Source organism: Colius striatus, chromosome 2 (assembly GCF_028858725.1).
Source record: "Colius striatus isolate bColStr4 chromosome 2, bColStr4.1.hap1, whole genome shotgun sequence".
Lineage (NCBI taxonomy): Eukaryota > Metazoa > Chordata > Aves > Coliiformes > Coliidae > Colius > Colius striatus.
The window spans coordinates 45,594,327-45,613,904 of record NC_084760.1 but is presented as its reverse complement, the minus strand read 5'-3'; the positions used below and the strand labels follow the sequence as shown (position 1 = coordinate 45,613,904).

The window sequence follows — 19,578 nt, the reverse complement described above, 5'->3', positions numbered from 1 at the left end:
ATAAAAATATGTAGATATAAAAAAAACCTTCAAGAAGCCTGAGTTGCAGATTATAAAGAATCTTCCCCAATCTTTGAAAATACAGAGTGTAGCGTGGAGACAGAGTAGCATAAAGTCACGTCTAGAAATGATGAAAGTCAGGGCTGCAATAATTCTTCAGATGGTTTCTGTTCATCGTGTTATCACAGCACAACAGAGTGGTCTGCAGCTTTGAAGGCAAGTCAACCTTTCTCTGAGACAATCCCTTTTGAACCACTGTTTGAGCTGGTAGATACCTGACCCGTTTGGATGGAAGCGAGTGGATACCTTAAGACTGCTTGACTGCATGAAAGGGTAGAGAGCTCAGCTCAAGAAAACAGCTCCAAGAAAGTGTTTGTGCAAAAGAGTTTTAGAAAATAAGCTGCATTGTGGCTAGGAAGCATTTTTGTTAGAGGAAAGTTTGTGGGGTTTTCAGAGCTTTCTGGAGATGGTCACTCCAACAGATAATACAGGTTGAGGAGGAAAAGGTCTGCACAAACCCTGGATGTGTGGTTAGTTTTGTGAGTGTGGGGAAATAGCTCCATAGCCCATAGATGTTACAGAACAACTCGATACTGTGAAAAATATGAAATACCAAGAATGGGAAGAATAAATGAATGTTTTGCTAGCTCTCATTTTGTCTGCTTTCCTGTTGCTTCCCCTAGCATCAGACTGGACCCTGAGTTAAAGCTAAGTACAAATGTTGCTTGGTTCAAATGCAGCTGTGGTAGGTAATGCATTTTCTACTTGTTTCTGAAAGTGGAAAAACTCGCCGATCATTCAGCTATGTAAATAAATTGATGGCCACTCTGCCTGTCTTTAGTACAGATGATTTGTTCTAGTTCTTCCCGTCTGTTTGCCTTCTGTGTCTCTCACGGTTAGCAAGCTTCCTGCAGAAATTGCCTGCATTCAGTTGCATTCTATTTGAAAAAAAATAAAGTTTTCAGAGAAGTTAGCTGTTGAAAATGGAGTAAGTAATGGTAGCCATAGCTTCTAATGACAACTATAATTATATATGAGGCACGTACATTCTAGCAGGTGCTTCCCATTTAAACCACACTGGTTTCAGCATAGACCAAATTTAGGATCTAAGCATGGTGACCATAGCACTCACTAAATCTCCAATTCTATCTTCTGCCATTTACTGTCTTTCTCAAATGCTCAGTGAGACGTTTTTCCTAGTTGTTCTATGGAACAGCTTTGATTTTTCTCACTTTGTGGTTATTTTAAGGTTCAGAAAACAATAAGAATGTACTTTTCTTTTTTTGTCCGTGTCATCCCCCCCCCCCCCCCTTTCCTCTGTACTTTTATGAAAGCAGAATCTGTGTAGCTAAAGTACAGTTGATCTGTTAGGGATTACTGTTTCTCAGTTATTCTTTTGCTCTTGCATATCATGCCTTTATGTAGAAGAATATTTAAAGGTGCCGTGTAGAACAGCGAGATGAAAGAGCCTTTGTGCATTGAAGAATGGTGTTACAGGAGTCCACCTGTTCTCTCTAACTTTTTTTTTTTTAAACTGAAGTTTATTTAAAGTGATTTTTAGTGCTTATAGAAACTACTGGGTTTTGTCAGCCTTACGAATTGAAAAGCTGTGCCCACAGGTGGTGGCAGCAGCACTGTGGCCTGATATTCAGGACACAGGAGTAGGAATCAGAAGACCCGCGTTTCCCTTTGTCTTTGTCACAGGTGACCTTGAGCCAAGTAGCATGTTACTGAGGCTCAGTTCTCTGTGGAGAATTTTACCCTGGCTCATGAGGACATTGTAAAGATTTGCTACTCTTAGGAAAGAAAAGACAAGGACTAAAAACTTCTTGCGTCGTCATCAAGCAACTGACCTCATCTCCAGTCTACCAGCAATGAGAATAATTGGCAGTTTTCAGGAGAATGTGCTACTAACAGCTGGTTAAAAATCTTGGAATAAGTGGAATTACTTTTTCTATGCACAGTTGTCTAAGAGGAACTAACCAAATCGATCAGATCCAAAAAGACTCGGTCTCTTGGACTGTCCTACATGAAGTCCTAGTAAATTTTGTTGAGAGCCAAACTGAACCAAATCTAGAGGTCTATTTGTCGTAGCATTTGTGTCAAGCAGTGGTCAGTACTAGACAAGGAATGCACCTATCCAACTTGCAAAGCGATTTCTCTGATTTAAGTACAAGAGGAGTTCTCTTTTTGACCCTTTCAGGCTATCAGCTTAATTCCCAGAAGCTTCAGATTTAATTACCCATATCATTACGACAACATGCATAGCTGCAGATTTTATTAATGACCGTAAAATTACCAAATCCTCTTTTAAATGAATGCAGATTCCCAGCCAGACCTAGTGTTAAGTGAATCCCACAAGATGGTGTTGCACCCCTCACATCCTTTTGTCAAATACTGAGCCTGGCTCATCCATCTTTTTGTGCCAAATTTCCTGCTACTTTACCAACCACAGTAATACTCTTCTGCAGTTCTGTCACCAAACTCAAGTATTCTTACCTCTAAAATGGTAGCTGAGATGAAGTTTTACCCTTCCCAGAGCCCATTTTTATGCCTTTAGCAGCAGACTGACCTTTACACCTCTCTGTTTCAGGCTCCTTCCGTTCACTGTATTGCTTTTGTTCCTATCCCTAAAATGTTCTTTAATCCATTTCCATTCCTTTTCCCTGCATGATGCTTTATGACTTTGTAAATCAGTCTGAGTGCTACAAAATCAAATGCTTTCCTGGGATCCTGATAACTTATGTCCACTGCTTCACTCTTGTCTAACCTAACGATTTGGTCGTATAATAAAAAGGATTTCAGCAAATTTGTCAGGCATGACCTTCCTTTTATGAATCTGTACTGGATGTCCTCTACTAAATTATGCATTTCAAAATGTTCTGCAATTTTGGCTTTTATCAACACTTCCACTACATTCCCACAGCTGAAGCTGGATTTCCTGTTCTAAGAGAATTCAGCAGAACTCTTGTCACAGCCCAACCAAATTTATTGGTTTTTGAGAAATCTCCATAATAAAACTTCTCTATTTTCTACTTTTTGTCCTCATGTTACTGAATTTTTTGTCATTGGAATTAGTATTCTGCTTTCTATAGCTCGGAGAGTACTGTGTGTTCAGGAAATAAACTGTCTCACCACTTCCAGCTCAGCAGGTTTGCGTGTCATGCGCAATGAGTCGCCGAGTCTCAGCCTGGTCGCAATTGAGAAGATGTAGGCCAATAGCTCAGACTCTCATTTTGGTTCCAAGCTTCCTAAATTATTTCATTTGAGACTAGAGGTCACTTCACCTCTCTGGGCATCTGTTTATCTTTCTGGCCTGCTTCCTAAAGAGTATTTCACTTTGCAGGCTTGTATTGCGCTTTTGTCTGAACAATGTGTGTTTGTGATGGGGGAAGGGAAACTCCAAATCCTTCAAATGTTCTTGCTTAAAGCTCTTATGCTTATACTTACTTCAAACATATAGCTTGCCACTTGGGCTGTGCTTCCAAATACGGATTTCTCTTGGAGGTATGTTCTGACCCACCTACTTTGCACTGCAGATATATTTAGCAAAGTTGCTGTAATAGTCCTACACTGCTGTCCCAAAGCTGTCACCTGCTCTTCCTTGTTACTTCATATCTCCTCCCTAAACCTCCTGTGGTGGTTTAGCCAGATGTCCACCAAGTCATTAAATCACTCCCCCTCCTCAACTGGACAGAGGGGAGAGAGAGAAAAGTAATGTGAGGTGAGAGATAAGGACAGAGAAATTGCTCAGCAGTGTAATGGGCAAAACAGAATCAACTTAGGGAGAAAAAGGATTGGTTTATTAAAGGAACAATAAGAACAGGATGATGAGAAATAAAACTGAATCTTAAAATACCTACCCCCACCCCTCCCTCTTCCAAGGACTCCCCTTCCTTCCCCCCAAGCAGTGCAGGTGATGGGGTTTACAGTCAGTTCATTACAGATGGACTTTGCCGCTGCTTCTTCTCGGGCGAGATCTCCTCACACTTCCCACTGCTACAGTGTGGGGTCCCTCCCATGGGAGACTGTCCCTCACGAACTTCTCCGGTGTGGGTCCTTCCCATGGGCTGCAGCTCCTCACGAACTGCCCCGTCATGGGGCCTCCCATGGGGGCAGCTCCTCACACCCTGTGGGTCATCCACCGTGAGAACAGTCCTTTAGGTACCTACTGCTCTAGCCTGAGTCCCTCACAGGATCACAAGTCTTGACAGCAAACCTGCTCTGGTGTGGGCTCCTCTCTCCCCACAGACTCCCACTTCCTGCCAGGAACTTGCTCCAGAGGGGATTTCCCACGGAGTCACAGCCTCCTTCAGGCATCCACCTGCTCCAGCGTGGGCTCCTCCATGGGCTGTGAGTGGATCTCCGCTCCCTGGTGGCCTCTATGGACTTCAGGGGCACAGCTGCCTCACCGTGGCCCTCACCTCAGGTCCCAGGGGAGTCTTTTTCAGGGCCTAAGCACCCTCCTCCCCCTCCTTTTCCATTGACTTTGATGTCTGCGGAGATGTTTTCATATTCTCACTCCCTGTTACTGCTGCCATTTAGTAACTGTGCAACAACTTTTCCTCAAATACATTATTCACAGAGGTGTTGCCTCAGTCACTAATTGGTCAGGCTTGGGTCAGTTGCGGGGTCCAGCTTAGAAATGACTGGCCTTATCCCCATCAACTACAGTGGAAGCATCCGGCACATCTTTGTTTAAAAAAGCTACCCTTGTAGTGCCCCCCACTACCAAAAAACCTAGCCCAGGCAAAACCACTACACCCCCCATCTGTCAAAAGCTATCTGCCAGAGTTCTACATCTGTGGTCAAGGCTTTCTTCCACTAGCACGCCTCTATTTCGGCTGTAGATAGAGTGCAGACAGTAACCACCCCCTGTCCTTCCTGGGTGCTGCTGCTGGCTGGGCACTGCAACTGGCCTAAACTTGGGTTAATTCCTCCATGTCTGCCACAGAGATCATGAGTTCTGGGAGAAGCCCCCCAATCATAGCATCGTAGAATGGACATGGATTAGGAAGGGATGTTTAGAGACCATCTAGTCCCAACACTCCTGCAGAAGCAGGTTCACCTAGATCAGATCACACAGGAACATGTCCAGGTGGGTCTTGAAGACCTCCAAGGAAGGAGACTCCACAACCCCTCTGGGCAGCCTGTGCCAGGGCTCCCTCGCCTGAACAGTGAAATAGTTTTTTCTTATGTTTGGATGGAACTTTTTCTGTTCCAGCTTCATCCCATTACCCCTTGTCCTGTTGCTAGCTACGATAGAAAAAAGGGATGTCCCAGCCTCTTGACATCCGCCATTTATATACTTGTAAATATTATATCCCAAGTTAGGGATGAGACCAGCAGAATGGGAGACTTTCGTAATTGAAGCCTCAAAGTAAGGGGGATTTGGGGTTTGTTTGGGTTTGATTTGGTTTTGTTCTCATTTTTTTAAGCAGTATGCGCAAAAGGATACATATTCTTTTCCCCCAATGCTGGCTCGTGCAGAGCAAAGACACTACTCAGCCTCGTTAGGCTGAGAACAGCACAGGAGGCCCTACAGTTCAATCACGATGCCATGTTTTAGGACCACAGGGAATGGCTCTTATTTGGCTTAGACCCAGCTTAGAGCAAAACTAGCACTAGAATACTGGTTGAGCATGTGTCTACCCTGTATCTGCTGTTCATAGCAGTAGAAAATTCCTAAGTTATAAGGGTACCTAAGACAAAATTACAGAAGACACTGCATTTAATGGGCTGGCTTTTCTTTAGAAAGCCAGATTCTGCCTCCCTCCTCCAACATTCCTGTTAGATGTCATCCAAGATGGAATCCAAGAGCAAAAAAAAAAAAAAAAAAATAAAGCAAGCAAACCTGCACTGAGTGATTAATTCCTACTAAATTTAAACCACTTGTTTTGGGGAGGGGAAAAAAAAAACCCAAAACCAAGAAGAAAACTCAGATTACACGTTTAACAAGCACATATTTCAGCATGTCTTGCTGTATTTGTAATTGCCAAACTACTGATTGCTTGGAACTCTGCTATTAGCGTTGTTAAGCAGTGTTCCAGACAGTCACTCCTATAAATCCCTGTTAATATGTTGAGCAGGAGAAGGCCATTGCAAGAATAATATTTAGCTGGCACGCGATCTCTGTTTGGGGTGTTTTGTCCAGGCTAAAGGGGACCTAACAGTGCTTGCTCTTAGGATGTCCTGCTTGAGCATCCAGCTGTTCGCTTGAATGTTATTGCCACTTCTAAAAGATGCTTAGGAATACTTTTATTTTCAATTTGTTTAACTTACTTATTTAGACAGAAGTGTGAGACATTGTATGTACTTTGTGTAGAAGGTGTGCTTCCAGGAGTAAGGCCTGTATAGTTTACTGATCTCCTTCATATGCTGTTCAGGCAGTGAGTAATGACATGAAAAACACCTCAGACGAACAAACAAACATCCTTTTCATGGACAGATACTGTTATTTTTCAAGTGTGCTATTCCAATTAAAGAAATGCCTCAAACCCTGAAATTAAGGGAGCATGTTGCTAAATGCTCCTTTTTAAAAGCTGTATTTTCATGATGTCAACACAACCAGAACATTTTCATCACTGCCAGTCTGCTGGCTGAAGTCATCTCTGTCTCTCCTAAACTAGACAGGGAGTAGAAATAAGATGGAGTGTCTAAAGAATAAAATTACTAAAGTACAGCTTTACCTTGGACAAAAAAGATTGTCCTCTTTCGCCGGCATCTGCTGAACCATGTACCTCTGCAGGAGTGAAAGAGCCCTACAGGCTTTCTGGCAAAGCATATGGAAAAGAAAACTTTGATCAGGCTATTTGCTTGACGTGGATAATACCTTTAGAAGTGGACCTGATGAAGGTCTGGGTCATCAGAGAGGGGAGAAGAGAGGAAAACAGAAAAGGAGGGTAGAACCATAGGTCAATATAACCAGTTGACAAGGGCATGGGGATAGAGAGGAGCAAGGAGACTTGTTTGATCTGCTGCTGCAGTGAGGACATCTGCCAGATCCCAACCCAGTTCCGGCATCACCAGTGGACGTGCTGATTTTCTGATAACTAATCACACTCTGAAGTTAACAGATCCATGTTCTGGGTGCCCTGTGACTGTCCATCAAATCCACCTTCACTTGTAAGGCAGAGGGCAGATATCTGTGAGACTGCCATACCTGTAGTTTCCTTTTGTGGCACAATTTTATTCAAACTTGTTTGGAGGTGGAAAAAGATTTTATCCTTATCTTATTAGAGGTAGCGGAGAGCTTGTAGGGCTTTTCACAACAGCATTCAATGTTTCATAAAGTTCCTAAGTAGTTTATTGTTTGTATAGCTGTTTGGGAAAAGGGGATGATGATCTTAAATCCAAAACTTATTTTTAAAAAGATAATGCTTCTCTTAAATTTTATGCAGTATATTTGCTATTGCTAAGTGATACCACAGTCCTCCTAATACTTTTTTTATGCCATACAGCAATGTCAAGTAAAGGATTATAAGGCATTACTTTACTTCCAAGCTTGTTCCTGGAACTATTGATGACAGATGTACTCCAGATTTCTTAGGTCATCAGCAGCTGGGTGTAGGTTCTTCAGCTCAATGTGCACGTGTCTTATATTAGGAATCTTGCATTAGGCACCTTCATATTCATGTAGAATTGTGTAGCAGTAGTTTTCTGTGCCTGCTAAGAGTTTGTGATACTCCTGTCTTGTAATTAATCTCCCCCTGTCAAGTGATATGATACCAGGTGTGATTTCTGGAATTCTGCTAAAGGTTTAGTGGCACCTACTAAGGTGCGTTAGAGTCCCTTGGAGAGTCATGGATGAGGGAAGATCACTGCCTGTCCCGTCTGATAAATGCTCTGTTTTTTTGAGACTGCTTTACATTTTACAGTACCTCTTGGTTTGGTCCTGTTGAACTTGTCTGTCACCAGCTATAACCTACATGGTAACTGATTGTTAATCTTCATAGTGGATGTTTGTATGCAATGCGGGACAAGCAAGGTGCAAGTCTGAGTGGAACTGACAGCCAAAGAGAACCAAAGTCTTTAAAAGACTATACTTCAATATTGAAGTACAACATGTAAATCTGTACAACAGAAGATCAGAAGCTAGGCTCTGTAAGCACTGATTCTAGTGGCCTTGGTTAGGTGTCCTCTAGACATTGGTAAAACTATAGTGTGTTTTTTTTTCATCTATGTCCTGTTGCTAGCAGGCTGAGATTGGTTTATTGAAGTTTCACATACTGGATGGATGTTCTGAGAGCACTGCTGACCACCCCAGATCTGCAAGATCTTGTGCTTCTGCTGTTCTTGCTGATTTTCCTGTAGTGGGTATCTCTTGCCATGTGTAGTGTGCAGGGCAACTCTGTCAGGTTGTTCTCCAAGAGCAGTGGGCTTCCCACTGAGGTCTGGAAGCCATAATAGCAATAGTTTCATTGTTGTTTCTAGTGTGCATTGTTGGGCACAGTGTGCTTGGTCTGCAACCTTTTGCACCCAAATTGCAGTTGAACAGGGGAAGTAATTTGTATGTACTAAAATAGGTATCTCTCTAACTAGACTAGAGAGATGGCAAACCTGGGCCACTTCAGGAGTTCATGTTCATCCACAGCATACTGCATAGCTGTTTATTTGAGTGGTTCTACCTGGTGAGAAATTTAACTGAGGCATTATTATGGTCATAACCACATAGGTATGGACTGCATGTGAGTATACCAACATAGATTTAGCAGAGATATAACAATATTCTGGAGTGGAGGTATACTCACAGTATGTAGACATTATGTCTGGCAATGTAGAATCTCATTCCAATTGGCGTAGCCAGTGCTACTGTGTCACTGTATTCCTAGCAGAAAACTGTCGGGATAATTAGTGTTAACTGAAATTTTTTTGAATGAGCCTCTCCTTTATTGTATGTTGGCCTAGATTTGGTCTCAAGGGCTTCTCCCATCTGCAGTTTTGTCCAGATGAAAGTATATGCCTTACAGTATACAAATCCGCAAAGTTCAAGGTATAGTCCCCTACTGTTAGCATGTAAGTGCTTTACACCTTAATTCTACTTTAGGGTATGTCTTGTCCACTGTAGCTCTTTAAGAGCTGGCATTGGACCTGCTCATTTAACCCTCTGCTCTTGCCTGTTGTCTTCTGACAAGAAGTTACTAATTCTGTGACAGCTTCTGCTCTGTGGCAGTGCTGCGTCAAATGTTTTGAACCGAACCTCTCAACTGAGAGTCACCATTGTCTTAAATTCTCTCTGAGGTGTGAATAACCATCTCAGTCTTCTTCATCAAATTGATCTAAGTGGATTAAGATAACCTATTTGATCATTAAGGAGGTGGTCTTTGTAGCAGCCGTTAGCTATTGCAATTAGCCAGGAGTTCATATGCCTTGCTCTCAGTCTTCTGCTGTTGAGATTCCCTTGTAATTTTAGCCAGAAAGCTAACTCAAGTCTGGCCTTTGGTTCCAGGCAAGTTTTCAGACAAAATTGGAGGGGACAACAGACTGAAATTCAGGAGGTACAACAATGTAGGTGCTTGGTACATAAAGGCTGGAAGCTTATTTGTAAGCAATAATGAAAATATAGCCCAAGGTTCTTGGCTGAAATGTGTCTACATTGGTATCTGGCTGCACAGCATTTCATTTCCCAGATACTGTTGAGGACAAAGCGGTACTAGATTATGTCCATTTACTGGGACCGCACTGCCTTTTATGTATCTCTGGGACTTCTGGAGTAACTCAGGATCCTTTCCAGTGAAACACAGATGAACTTTTCTGTCTTTCTGGAAGTCTTGGGTGAGCGTGGGGAACTTCATGATGTTATGACCTTAGTTTTTCTGTAGAGCGGATCAGGTGCTAGCCTGCTTCAAAATAGAGCCTGGCCTCTGGCTTGCACTCTAGGCAATTCTACTAGATTTGGGTAGACAGGTTTCTTTTACATGGGGTTGGAGAGGGAAGAGAAGAGAAACAATTTCAACTCGGCTTATTGTTCAGTGGAGATCTACTGTGGGGCATGTTGTGGAAACAATTATTCACTTGCTTGCTTTTTTAAGTTTACCAACTTTGGCTTTAATATAAGATTGAGATATGTGTTTTCTAAAGGAGAAAAGGCTTCTTTTGATGGTTTCCTTTAACTTAGAAAGGAAAGAGAGGGTCCTGTCAAAAAATTTATCTGTAAGCTGGACAAGGTGCTACTGTGTTCTGTCACCATAATTCCAAAATATGGGTTTCTCCTGGGTTGCACTGTAAAAGCGCTTAGTAAATCAACACAGTCACAGTAAGACTGAAAACAACATTGATTGGAGGTAGCTTCTTGAAGAATGTTTGTGTTTGTTTGCTCCCTTTGATTCAGTGGTGCAGGTTGCCTGGAGAAGTGGTGGAGTCTCAGACCTTGGAGACATGGTCTTGGGCAACTGGCTCTGGGTGGTCATGCTTGAGCAGAGGGATTGGACAAAAAGAACTCCAGACACCCCTTCCAACCCCAACCATTCTGTGGTTAGAAAGTCACAATCCACCTCCTAAAATAAGATCTCTGCCATAGCAATTCATGCCTTGTAACCTTGCAGCTGAGCCAACATTCTTGCAAACATCGGTTCAAGGTAACCCAGAAGCTACAGCAAGTGCAGTGACAGTGTAGCTTTTTTAGCAAAGATTCTTGATGAGAGCTTGTTACACACCTTCTTGAGGGTCTGCACAAGACTGTGCTCAAGGTACAGATCAATGTACTGACTTAAAGTAATGATATTTCAAGAACCTGAAGCCTGGAGAGTTAAGAAACAGCTGTTGTGCTAAACAACCACGTGGAACTGCATGCTGCATGTCACTAAGCCACAGAGAGTGCTCAGGAGGTGGCAGTTCTTAGGGAAGGTCCTTAACCTTGCTTTCCAGGGTACAGATGTAACACATCCTCAAGTCATATGGCAGAGCTATTTTTTTGCCTTTTTTTTTTTTTCTTCTTTTTAATAGGCCTATTTTGGGAAAATGGGCTAGAGAGTCCTAGATTAGCTTTAGTATTTTGGACACTAGTCCTACTTTTGTGCGTGCACCCAGATGAATTTGTCTTTAAGTTTTGAAACAAATGCAGTGCCTGGAGTTTTAAATGCAGCAAGTAAACAACAGCCTGTCTGAACGTCTCCCAAGAATGAAGGACTGCAAACTGGCAAAGGAAGGCTTAACAGGAGCTACTGTCTGAAATCTGAAGCCAGACATTCAAAGCAGAAATCTAGTACAAATTTGTAATGGAAAGGGTGATTAACTACTGGAATGAACTAGAATGGATGGATCTTGCCTGGTTTCTTGCTGTTTTTTGATGCAAGATGTCTTCTAGATGTAAGTTAAGCCAGGTAATGGGTTTGTTTTACTTCTTGGCATAGAGAAGGTGAAGTGGATGAAATGCAGCAGCCTGTGTTTATAGACATATTAGACGTGCACACACACTCACCATCCAATGTGCCAGGTTTATCAGCAAGCTGAAACTTGGTAATACTTCTATTGTAGTAGAGGCCCATGTCCTTAGGCAGATACCCTGTTCAGCCACTGATACTATCTTTCATGGCTTTAAGACAAGAATTCAGCCACTCTGTTCATATTTACTTTTGACAAAATGGTGATGTTTCTCTTCCCCAAGGACAAAAGCTTTTAATTTGTTATTTGTAAAGCCCTTTTAAAGAACTTACCAGGAAAGTATTAGTGAAATACTAAGTGATGACATTTTTTTTTACTATGTGACTCATTCAGAAATTAAAAGGAAAAATTAATTTATCTCCCAAATAGGTGCTATCAGCCTTATCTTCACCAAGTGACTTCCTCCTTGCTTCTGCAGGATATTGTGGATCAGGGAGAGCTCTACTTCAAAACATTTAATTGCATTCAGTAAGAAATGAAGAAAACTGAAGTGGATCCCAAGAATGTATTAAAAATCTGCAGTAAAATGAGAATGATTTCATGTCAAGAGAGACAAAATGCAGAGTTGATACTCCAGTGCTTCACATTTCCACTTGTCCTTGGCACCAAGAAAATGAGATTTTTGATAATCTGAAAAACACATTGCCATTAAGACTCATCCATTGTAAATTTAAGCTGCCTTTATAGCAACTTAAGCTGGGGACAAGATTGTTCATTACATTTGATTCTACAACTGTGGCCATGATTTCCACATTAATATTGAATTTTTTTTATTGTCTGTACCAGAAATAGGAAGGGAAGCTGGCAGTGTTTTTCCTATGTTAGCAGATAATTTACTTAATGAATAATGCGAAAAGGGCAAAGGTTTGTGAGTTCTTACTCACATACCAACTATAGATAGTGGTGACACCTGCATATGCTGCTGTTGTCAGGAAGCCTGGTTTGGCACTTTAGTTTGTGCTAAAAGGAGACTTGGGGAAGGAAGGATATTTATTTATCATTTCAGAATCATGATTTTTTTGGTGACAGAAGTTACGTTGATTTGGGTTGAATTTTTTTTTACTATAGTTATAGGCGAGGGATTCCTTGTTTCCTGTCTGATATGCCCCTAAATTACAGAAATGTTTAAGCAACCTTTAGATATGGCTGGGGGCAGGGAAGGTATTTCTGTGCCACTGAACTTTAGACCAACATTGAGTCAAAGACTTATTTGTAACCCTTTTCAGTAGCAGCCGTTCTGTTCTGGCATCAGGCATAGGAAGCACTAGCTTCCTCTCTTTTCTGTGTGACTGCATTTGCTTTCATAAGCCTAGCTACCAAGGCAGACCTGAGGATTCCCTGACCTGCCTTCCTGCTTGACTCTCTCTGTGACAGTTTGCAATTGCATTCAGACTGTAATGCTGCCACCTCAACCTTTAACTTCACAAAAATTGAGAATTTATCTTATTTTCTCATGAACTCCTGTGTATTTCTGCTGAAATGCTATCATTGTCTGCACTCATACATCTGAAGTCTTTTGGAAAGGTTTCGTCTCCCTCTCTTCACATCCCAACTTTGTTCTAGATCCTAATGGCTCTTCATTTATAACATCCGACATCTACACCATTTTTTTCTCTCTTCCAGTTGTATCACTGTTACCATTGTCTGCCTTTGTCATCTCACACCTGAGTTACTGCAGCCTTTTCTTTGGCTCTCTGTCTCATCTCCTCATGTTCCAGTTCTAATACTAGGTTTTGTGATGATGGAAGATGATCTTTTCTTTCCTTTGTGGGTTTTGTTCTTTGCCACATTCCTCACCCTGGAAGCAAATCTTTCTTGGAGGAATCCAGTTCTCTATCATTAGCCTCTCTGTCCTTCAGAAAGTTTGTACATATTTAAGTCTTAATTTGTTCGTCTTTGGAAAACAAAACAGCTCTCTGTATTAAACTCAAAATTTGGCAATAAGTCAACAGCATGATCTCATTTTTTGTGACTGCCTCAGGGACAATGTTTTAAATGTAGTTAAGACATTTAACAGAGAAGTAGTTTGGTGGAGAACTATCCTTAAAAGGTTTGGCGTGGCTGACTGTGAGGGGCCTGCATGTTTATCTTTTCCATCCCTTGCTACTTTAGTGTTGTATTTTCTTGCCCAAGCCACAGTATGTGACCTTTGACAGTCTGCTGGGACAGATCAAGACACATCTTGTCTGTGACCTTGCTCTTGGTGACCTCCTTTTCTGGAGAGGAAGAAATCAACTCAAGGCCTAGATGTAGGCCAAATGAATTGTTCTGGAAATGGCAGCAGCCAGCTCTCAGCAGCTCCCTCCTTGAAAACACCCAGCACTTTCCTTTGCCACATGTGGGTGAGAGCAGGCTTCAAACCCCTGGGAAAGTTGGTGGCCAGATGCTGACTGCTGCTGCTTCTGGAAAAGCTCACACACCCCAGCTTTTTGCCCTGAGAGTTCCTTAAGGTTTCTCACAAAGCAAAAACAAAAGCCATGCAAAGGATGACATAGTTCGTGTATGTCGAGTGAACCCCATCTGGAATAGGTGCAGTTCTTCCCCAAAGCAAGTGTGATATAGGAAGAGTCATGCTGTAGTGTCTGGACTGCTCTTAACCCCAACCCCTGAGAACAGCCAAGATGTGTCTGTCCACAAGGCTTGCTTGCTAATGTTACAGACATCTATGGAGCAGAGCCCATGTAAATCCCTATGCTACTCTGCCCACTTGTTTCCTATTCCAGCCTACATGTGCCTATGGCCTGAAGTATAAATATTCTCTCTAGTTCTTTCTACATCTGTCTGAATAAAATATTCTAGCTTTCTCTTTCTTGGTGTTTAATAGTTTGACTTTCAGTCCACGTTAGTTTGTAGAGAAAGACATCAGCAGTGATAGCTAAAGAAAATTCTATTAGGTCATTCCTTTTCAGAACATAGTACCTGTCTTCTAAGCTCTTTGCGGATGTTAGCCAAATAATCCTTTTAATAGCTTTTGTGAGTTAAAAGGGTAGGTAACTGTCATAAGGCTAAATGATTGCATAGATTAATTTACTTGTGGCCAAAAGAAATCAATTGTAATTTAAAATTTTGTCTCTGGACTGATTATACTAGCAGACAACTTTGTCCTTAGGAATCTACTGTGTGCATTGGAGTATAAGTATGGGATTGTATATGGGTCTGGATTAGATACAAATTATGCAGGGAATGTGATTGAACATTTCCAGTTTTTAGCCTATGGTTGTGCACAAGTTCAGAATACTCAAGACAGTTGGCCTGTTAAGATCCATGAAGTGTACATTTATAACTGGGGTAATTGTAATTCATAGACCGTTTGGATTCAAAATATTATTTACCAGACTGTAAGACTATAGATCTGTTGCAAACCGTGTCAAAGCTCCTACTGAAGGCAAAAGGAAGAAAAGAGGATGAGGGTTTAATGGTAGAATTAAAAAACAAAAATTGAAAGATGATATAAGGAAATTCAGTGATTCCAGGAAGCATTTTATCTTAACCGTAGTTATATTTAGTGATTGGTGTACATTCTGCTGCCTTTTAGCAGAGGGATGGACTGAGTGATTGAGAAGGATCTGGAAAGAGCTGGTCTCTTTTTTTAACAGGAAGCGATTTGGTGCTACTGCCTGGTGGCCTGGTGAAACTGCTGTAAGGTTGCCCTCTGTAAGCTGGTTGTATAATTTTAAGACAGAAAACAAAAAATCAGAAAGTATTTGCCTGTCATAGGAATCCTTAATGTTCTTGTATCTTTTCTTTATGTCTTACAGAATGGTGAATAACACTGAAGACCTTCAAGAGGCTTTATAACGTCCCATCCCCATGTAAAGTATGCTCAGAACTTTTCCAGTAGTGTAAGTACAAGCTAAAAAACCCACAAAAATTGAAGTTTTTTGTGTGTTTTTAAATTTTTCTGTTACTTTATCTAAGAAGAGCAGAGAAATGGTCAAAATGGTTATTAGCAGTTGGTAAAACTGGACAGTTCCACTATTTTGATGTTGACTAGACATTTAAACCAGGGAACCATCATTTAATTTCTTACTTGATCTGGCGAACAGGTTATTTCTATTTCTGTTTTGCTGTCACTGAAACGCAAGGAAGATCATACAGTTCTTAGAAACTTAGCCTTGAAGATAGTGTTAAAACACAGATCTCCATACATCTACTGAACATACTAGAGGGATACCAGAGCTGTGCAAGAGAGTTCAGTGAAAGGGATTGAGTACACCATTAATGTAGCATTGCATGGCAAAGGCAGAAAACTTAGGGTATGTAACCTAACGTTAGAATTGGATGTGTTGGTCCAAGCAATCACCATTTTGTCTTGAATCCTAGTACCAACTGAAGTTGCCTAAACTTCATCCTTGAATTTGAGCCTGTTTGTTCTTTTCAATGGCTTCTGTCACGAATCTTCAGTGTAATCAGTATCCATGCTGTTCCTTTGCTAAATAAGCAAATGAATTCAAAGTTTGAAGCTTGTCAGGCTGAAAGGAAAGACTTGACCTGTACTGTGCTGTCATTCATCTCTCTTGCTGGCCAGTCCTATATCACTCTTCCCATACCTCTTTTATAGTCATGAACAAACACTTGTCTACTGGCAATCAGATTCTTGAGATAGTTTGACCTCTCGACTTCTGATTGTACCTTCTGTCAGACTGAGTTGGATAGAGAAATCCTGCCTGCAGAATAGGTAGCAAGGAACTAGGCTGCTGTGAATGCAGTCAGATTTTCCCAGATGGATTATTTCAAGGATGAAGATAATTCATCTAGCGAATGGGCATTCATAGTGCCAAGTGGCAGTGCAGCGACAGACTTCTGTAGAGGGAGTCACAGTAAAAAGTAATGTCTGCCAGGGATTTTCTGTGGGAGACTAAACTATTAATGATACAGCTATTAATTAGTTATTTTCTGTTGCTGGTGGTTTAGCCTTCTGTTCAAAACTAGTAGTTTCCTACTTTGTTGCCAGTCTCCTGAGCCACCTCCTCTTCTTTCTTTTAGCCTGAAATATGTTGGCTTTCAGTATTAAAATCACCACTTGAAATTGTAAAGATCTAGTTCACAGCAGGAAAGAAGTCTGGAGGTAGGGCCACACTGCCCTGAGCATCTTTATTATACTGATAATTCAGAGTTTGCAGAGTGATCTTCTAGCTCTTCTGTGCTTTGTGTGAGCACAAGGACAGTCTGTCAGTTTTAACTCTGAATCAAACTTTTAACATAAATTTCCAAACTGTGAAATATATTGTTTTAATTTGCTGTACTTTAGCTAGGTTTCAGTCATGTTCTGTCCCTGTGCAGTTTTAGTTGGACACTGAGTTGTCCTGTTGCTTTCTGGAATCACTGTAGCACTTCGATGCCTGTTAATCAGCTGCCACCCTCCATCAGAGAAGTAGCAGCCTTTTGGATTTATTCCAGTATATGTGCAGTTAATACAGCCATCAAGAATATAATAGAAGTATAGGTAGATAATTTGGTTACTCCTACCATGGGGCAGCATCCTCTGTCAGAAGAGCAAAGTAGGCAACTGGCTGCAGTTACCATTTCACCTATCTTATTTTTATCCACAGTTGGATGAGAGTCAGTACTCAAGATGAATTTTGGGCATGGTGTGAACACAGGACTATTGATTTTGATCTCAAAAGAATTAGTCATTTATCTGAAACTAAGTCCTTCTGTAACCAATGCAAGTGCATCTCTAATGGGTTCTCCATAGATATAATGGGAGTAATTACTTGTACTTCACCAGGTCATGGCAGTATTGATTGATTAATATGTGTTAATAGCAAGATATGACTATCAGTGTTTGTGTTGCATGTTTCAAACTATCAAATCTGATTTCTGGTAGAATTAAACAGTTCCAACTGAATTATCAGGCCAGTGCTTAAGAAACTGCCAGCAATGACAGAGCTGTCTTGGGAGTGAGTAAAAGTCTGCTGAGTGGAACAAAAATCAGTATGAGTAATGCAGATGAAAAAGGACTAGACTGAAGAAAAGAATCAGTATGTGAACACATTTGAAGAACAGGTAATGGAGTTACAGCGACTTAGAAAGGCACCACACAGCTGAGCAGTGTTAACTGTCCGGCTTCCTTTAAATGTGGCATGAAACAAGTTAATTAAACTTGAGTGATAGAGGACTTGGCTAATTCGCTCTTTTTGTCTTCAGTGACAAGGTATCATGTATATAGTTGGTGGCTATAGGAATGTTCAGTTGGCGTTTGAAGCTTCCTTAACTGAAACAGTGTCTTTTCCGATCCCTTAGTTTTACTTTAAGATAAACAAGATGAGTTATTTCATGATTTTGCAGATAGTTAAACCACTCATAAAGAGACTAGAATAAATCTTGTTGCATGGAATCACAGACTGGTGGGGGTTGGCAGGGCCTTCCGGAGCTCATCCAGCCCAAGCCCCTGCTAAAGCAGGTTCCCCTCCATCAGGGGGCACAGGAACACGTCCAGGCAGGTTTGGAAACCTCCCGAGAAGGAAACTCCACACCCTCCCTGGGCAGCCTGGGCCAGGGCTCCCTCACCTCAACACTAAGGAAGCTTTTCCTTGTGTTTAAGTGGAACTTCTTGTGTTCCAGCTTGTGTCCTGTCACTGGACACTACAGAGAAGTGTCACTCCATCCTCCTGACATCCACCCTTTAGATATTCTAGTCCTCTGATCATCTTGGTAGCCCTGCACTGGCCTCTCTCCAGCAGTTTCCTATTTCTCTGTAACTGGGGAGCCCAGAACCAGACACGGATTCCAGATGAGGCCTCAGCAGGGCAGAGGAGATGGGTGGAGGAGAACCTCCTTCCATCTGCTGCCCATACTCTTAATATGCCTCAGGATGCGACTGGCCTTGGCCACGAGGGCACACTGCATGTGTGCTTCTAATGCCTACTTCTGCTTTGGGCCAAATCGGCATGTCCTTATCTGTAGAGCTGGGAATAGCAATCATCAGATCCATCTCTAAGCTGATTCAACTTGCCAGCCCAGGCAGAAACTAGCTATGGATGGGTAGAGTGGTTGATAAATTTTGCTTATGAGTTAACTGAACTGAACTGGTCTGTGGAGATTTCTACCAAGTCCTGGAGCTATGCAGAAAAGCAGATCATAGATCCGTTCACCCTCTGTCATCCATCTGCAGCCTCAGGACTTGCGTCTGAAGGTGTTCTGCTTTAAGCAGAAGGATTTGGATTTGCCCTGAGAATACAGCATAGGTCTTCTATGTGTCATGCAAAAGGAAATTTCCCTAGTTCAGGTCTGGACTATATAAAGATACTCTTGTTTCTTTAAGAGTGTTGATTAGGACATGTGTTTCATTTTTTAAATGCTTTTAAATAAAATAATACTCTAATATGGGCCTTTGGCTGCAGTTGCTTCCCTGTTTTTGCCATTATGATTTATATTCTTTGAGCAGCTACTGTTATCTATTCCTGAGTTGTGCTTGAAGTATAATCTCTGTCTTCACTAAGGCTGTGTTCCAGTAAAACTGTACTTGTTAACTGTTTTCTAGTGGAAAGAAAAAATGCTGTGTAGTTTAACACAAAATTAGGGATAGGTAAGCTTCAGTTGTTTCCCGGGTTTGGCTTTTAGTTTTCTGAAGGAACAAATTTCTCTTTTATGGAAATGTGTTGATTGTTACTGCTGGTGATAGATCCTGAGGGAGAATGAAGGTGCCTGAAATACTACAGAATGTCTCTTTTTCATTAGACGTGGAAGAGAAGTGATGGATATCCTGGTGATGGCATTCCTTGAAACTTGTCCTACGTCTTGTCATATCTAATCCTATAGATGAACCATGGAGGATGGCTGTATGTATGGTGAGAAAGCCTCAAAATTTGGCCAGGCACTTGGTCTGTGTTCACTTTGACTTGCCTGGAGGCCAGCCCCTTTCTATGACCTCTTGGTCTTAAAAAAGGATCAGTCAAATTCTGAAGTGAAATGGAGGAGGCAGAAGAAAGCAGTCAGTGCACCTACCCCTGTAACCTTGACAGCTGAAAATACACGACTTGTCAGTCTGGTGTCTAGAATAACCCCATATCCCCACATCTCAGTTTTGTTGCCACGACTCCATTTCTTTGTGTGAGTTAAAGGCAGTATTTCAGTCTTTTGGTGAGATTTGCTTAGCTGTGTCACTCAAGCACACAAGTCCTGCCCTGGTTCTGTTACAGAGCTTATGTATCCAAAGTTTAGTGTTCGACTCCCAGACCCAAGAGCTCCTCC

The 19,578-nt window shown here is 41.6% G+C and overlaps 1 protein-coding gene across 14 annotated transcripts in view; it reads left to right on the top strand.

Moving 5' to 3' along the window:
- HMBOX1 (homeobox containing 1) overlaps positions 1-19,578 on the top strand; it is a 129,690-nt gene that overhangs the window by 33,191 nt on the left and 76,921 nt on the right. For all 14 annotated transcript variants that reach the window (XR_009818191.1, XM_061990160.1, XM_061990155.1 and 11 more), the window contains exon 2: positions 15,141-15,224. Coding sequence is in view for 13 of the 14 variants with exons in the window: in XM_061990160.1 (XP_061846144.1) it covers positions 15,202-15,224 (23 nt within the window). In the remaining variant the exon portion in view is untranslated. The remainder of the gene's footprint in view (positions 1-15,140; positions 15,225-19,578) is intronic.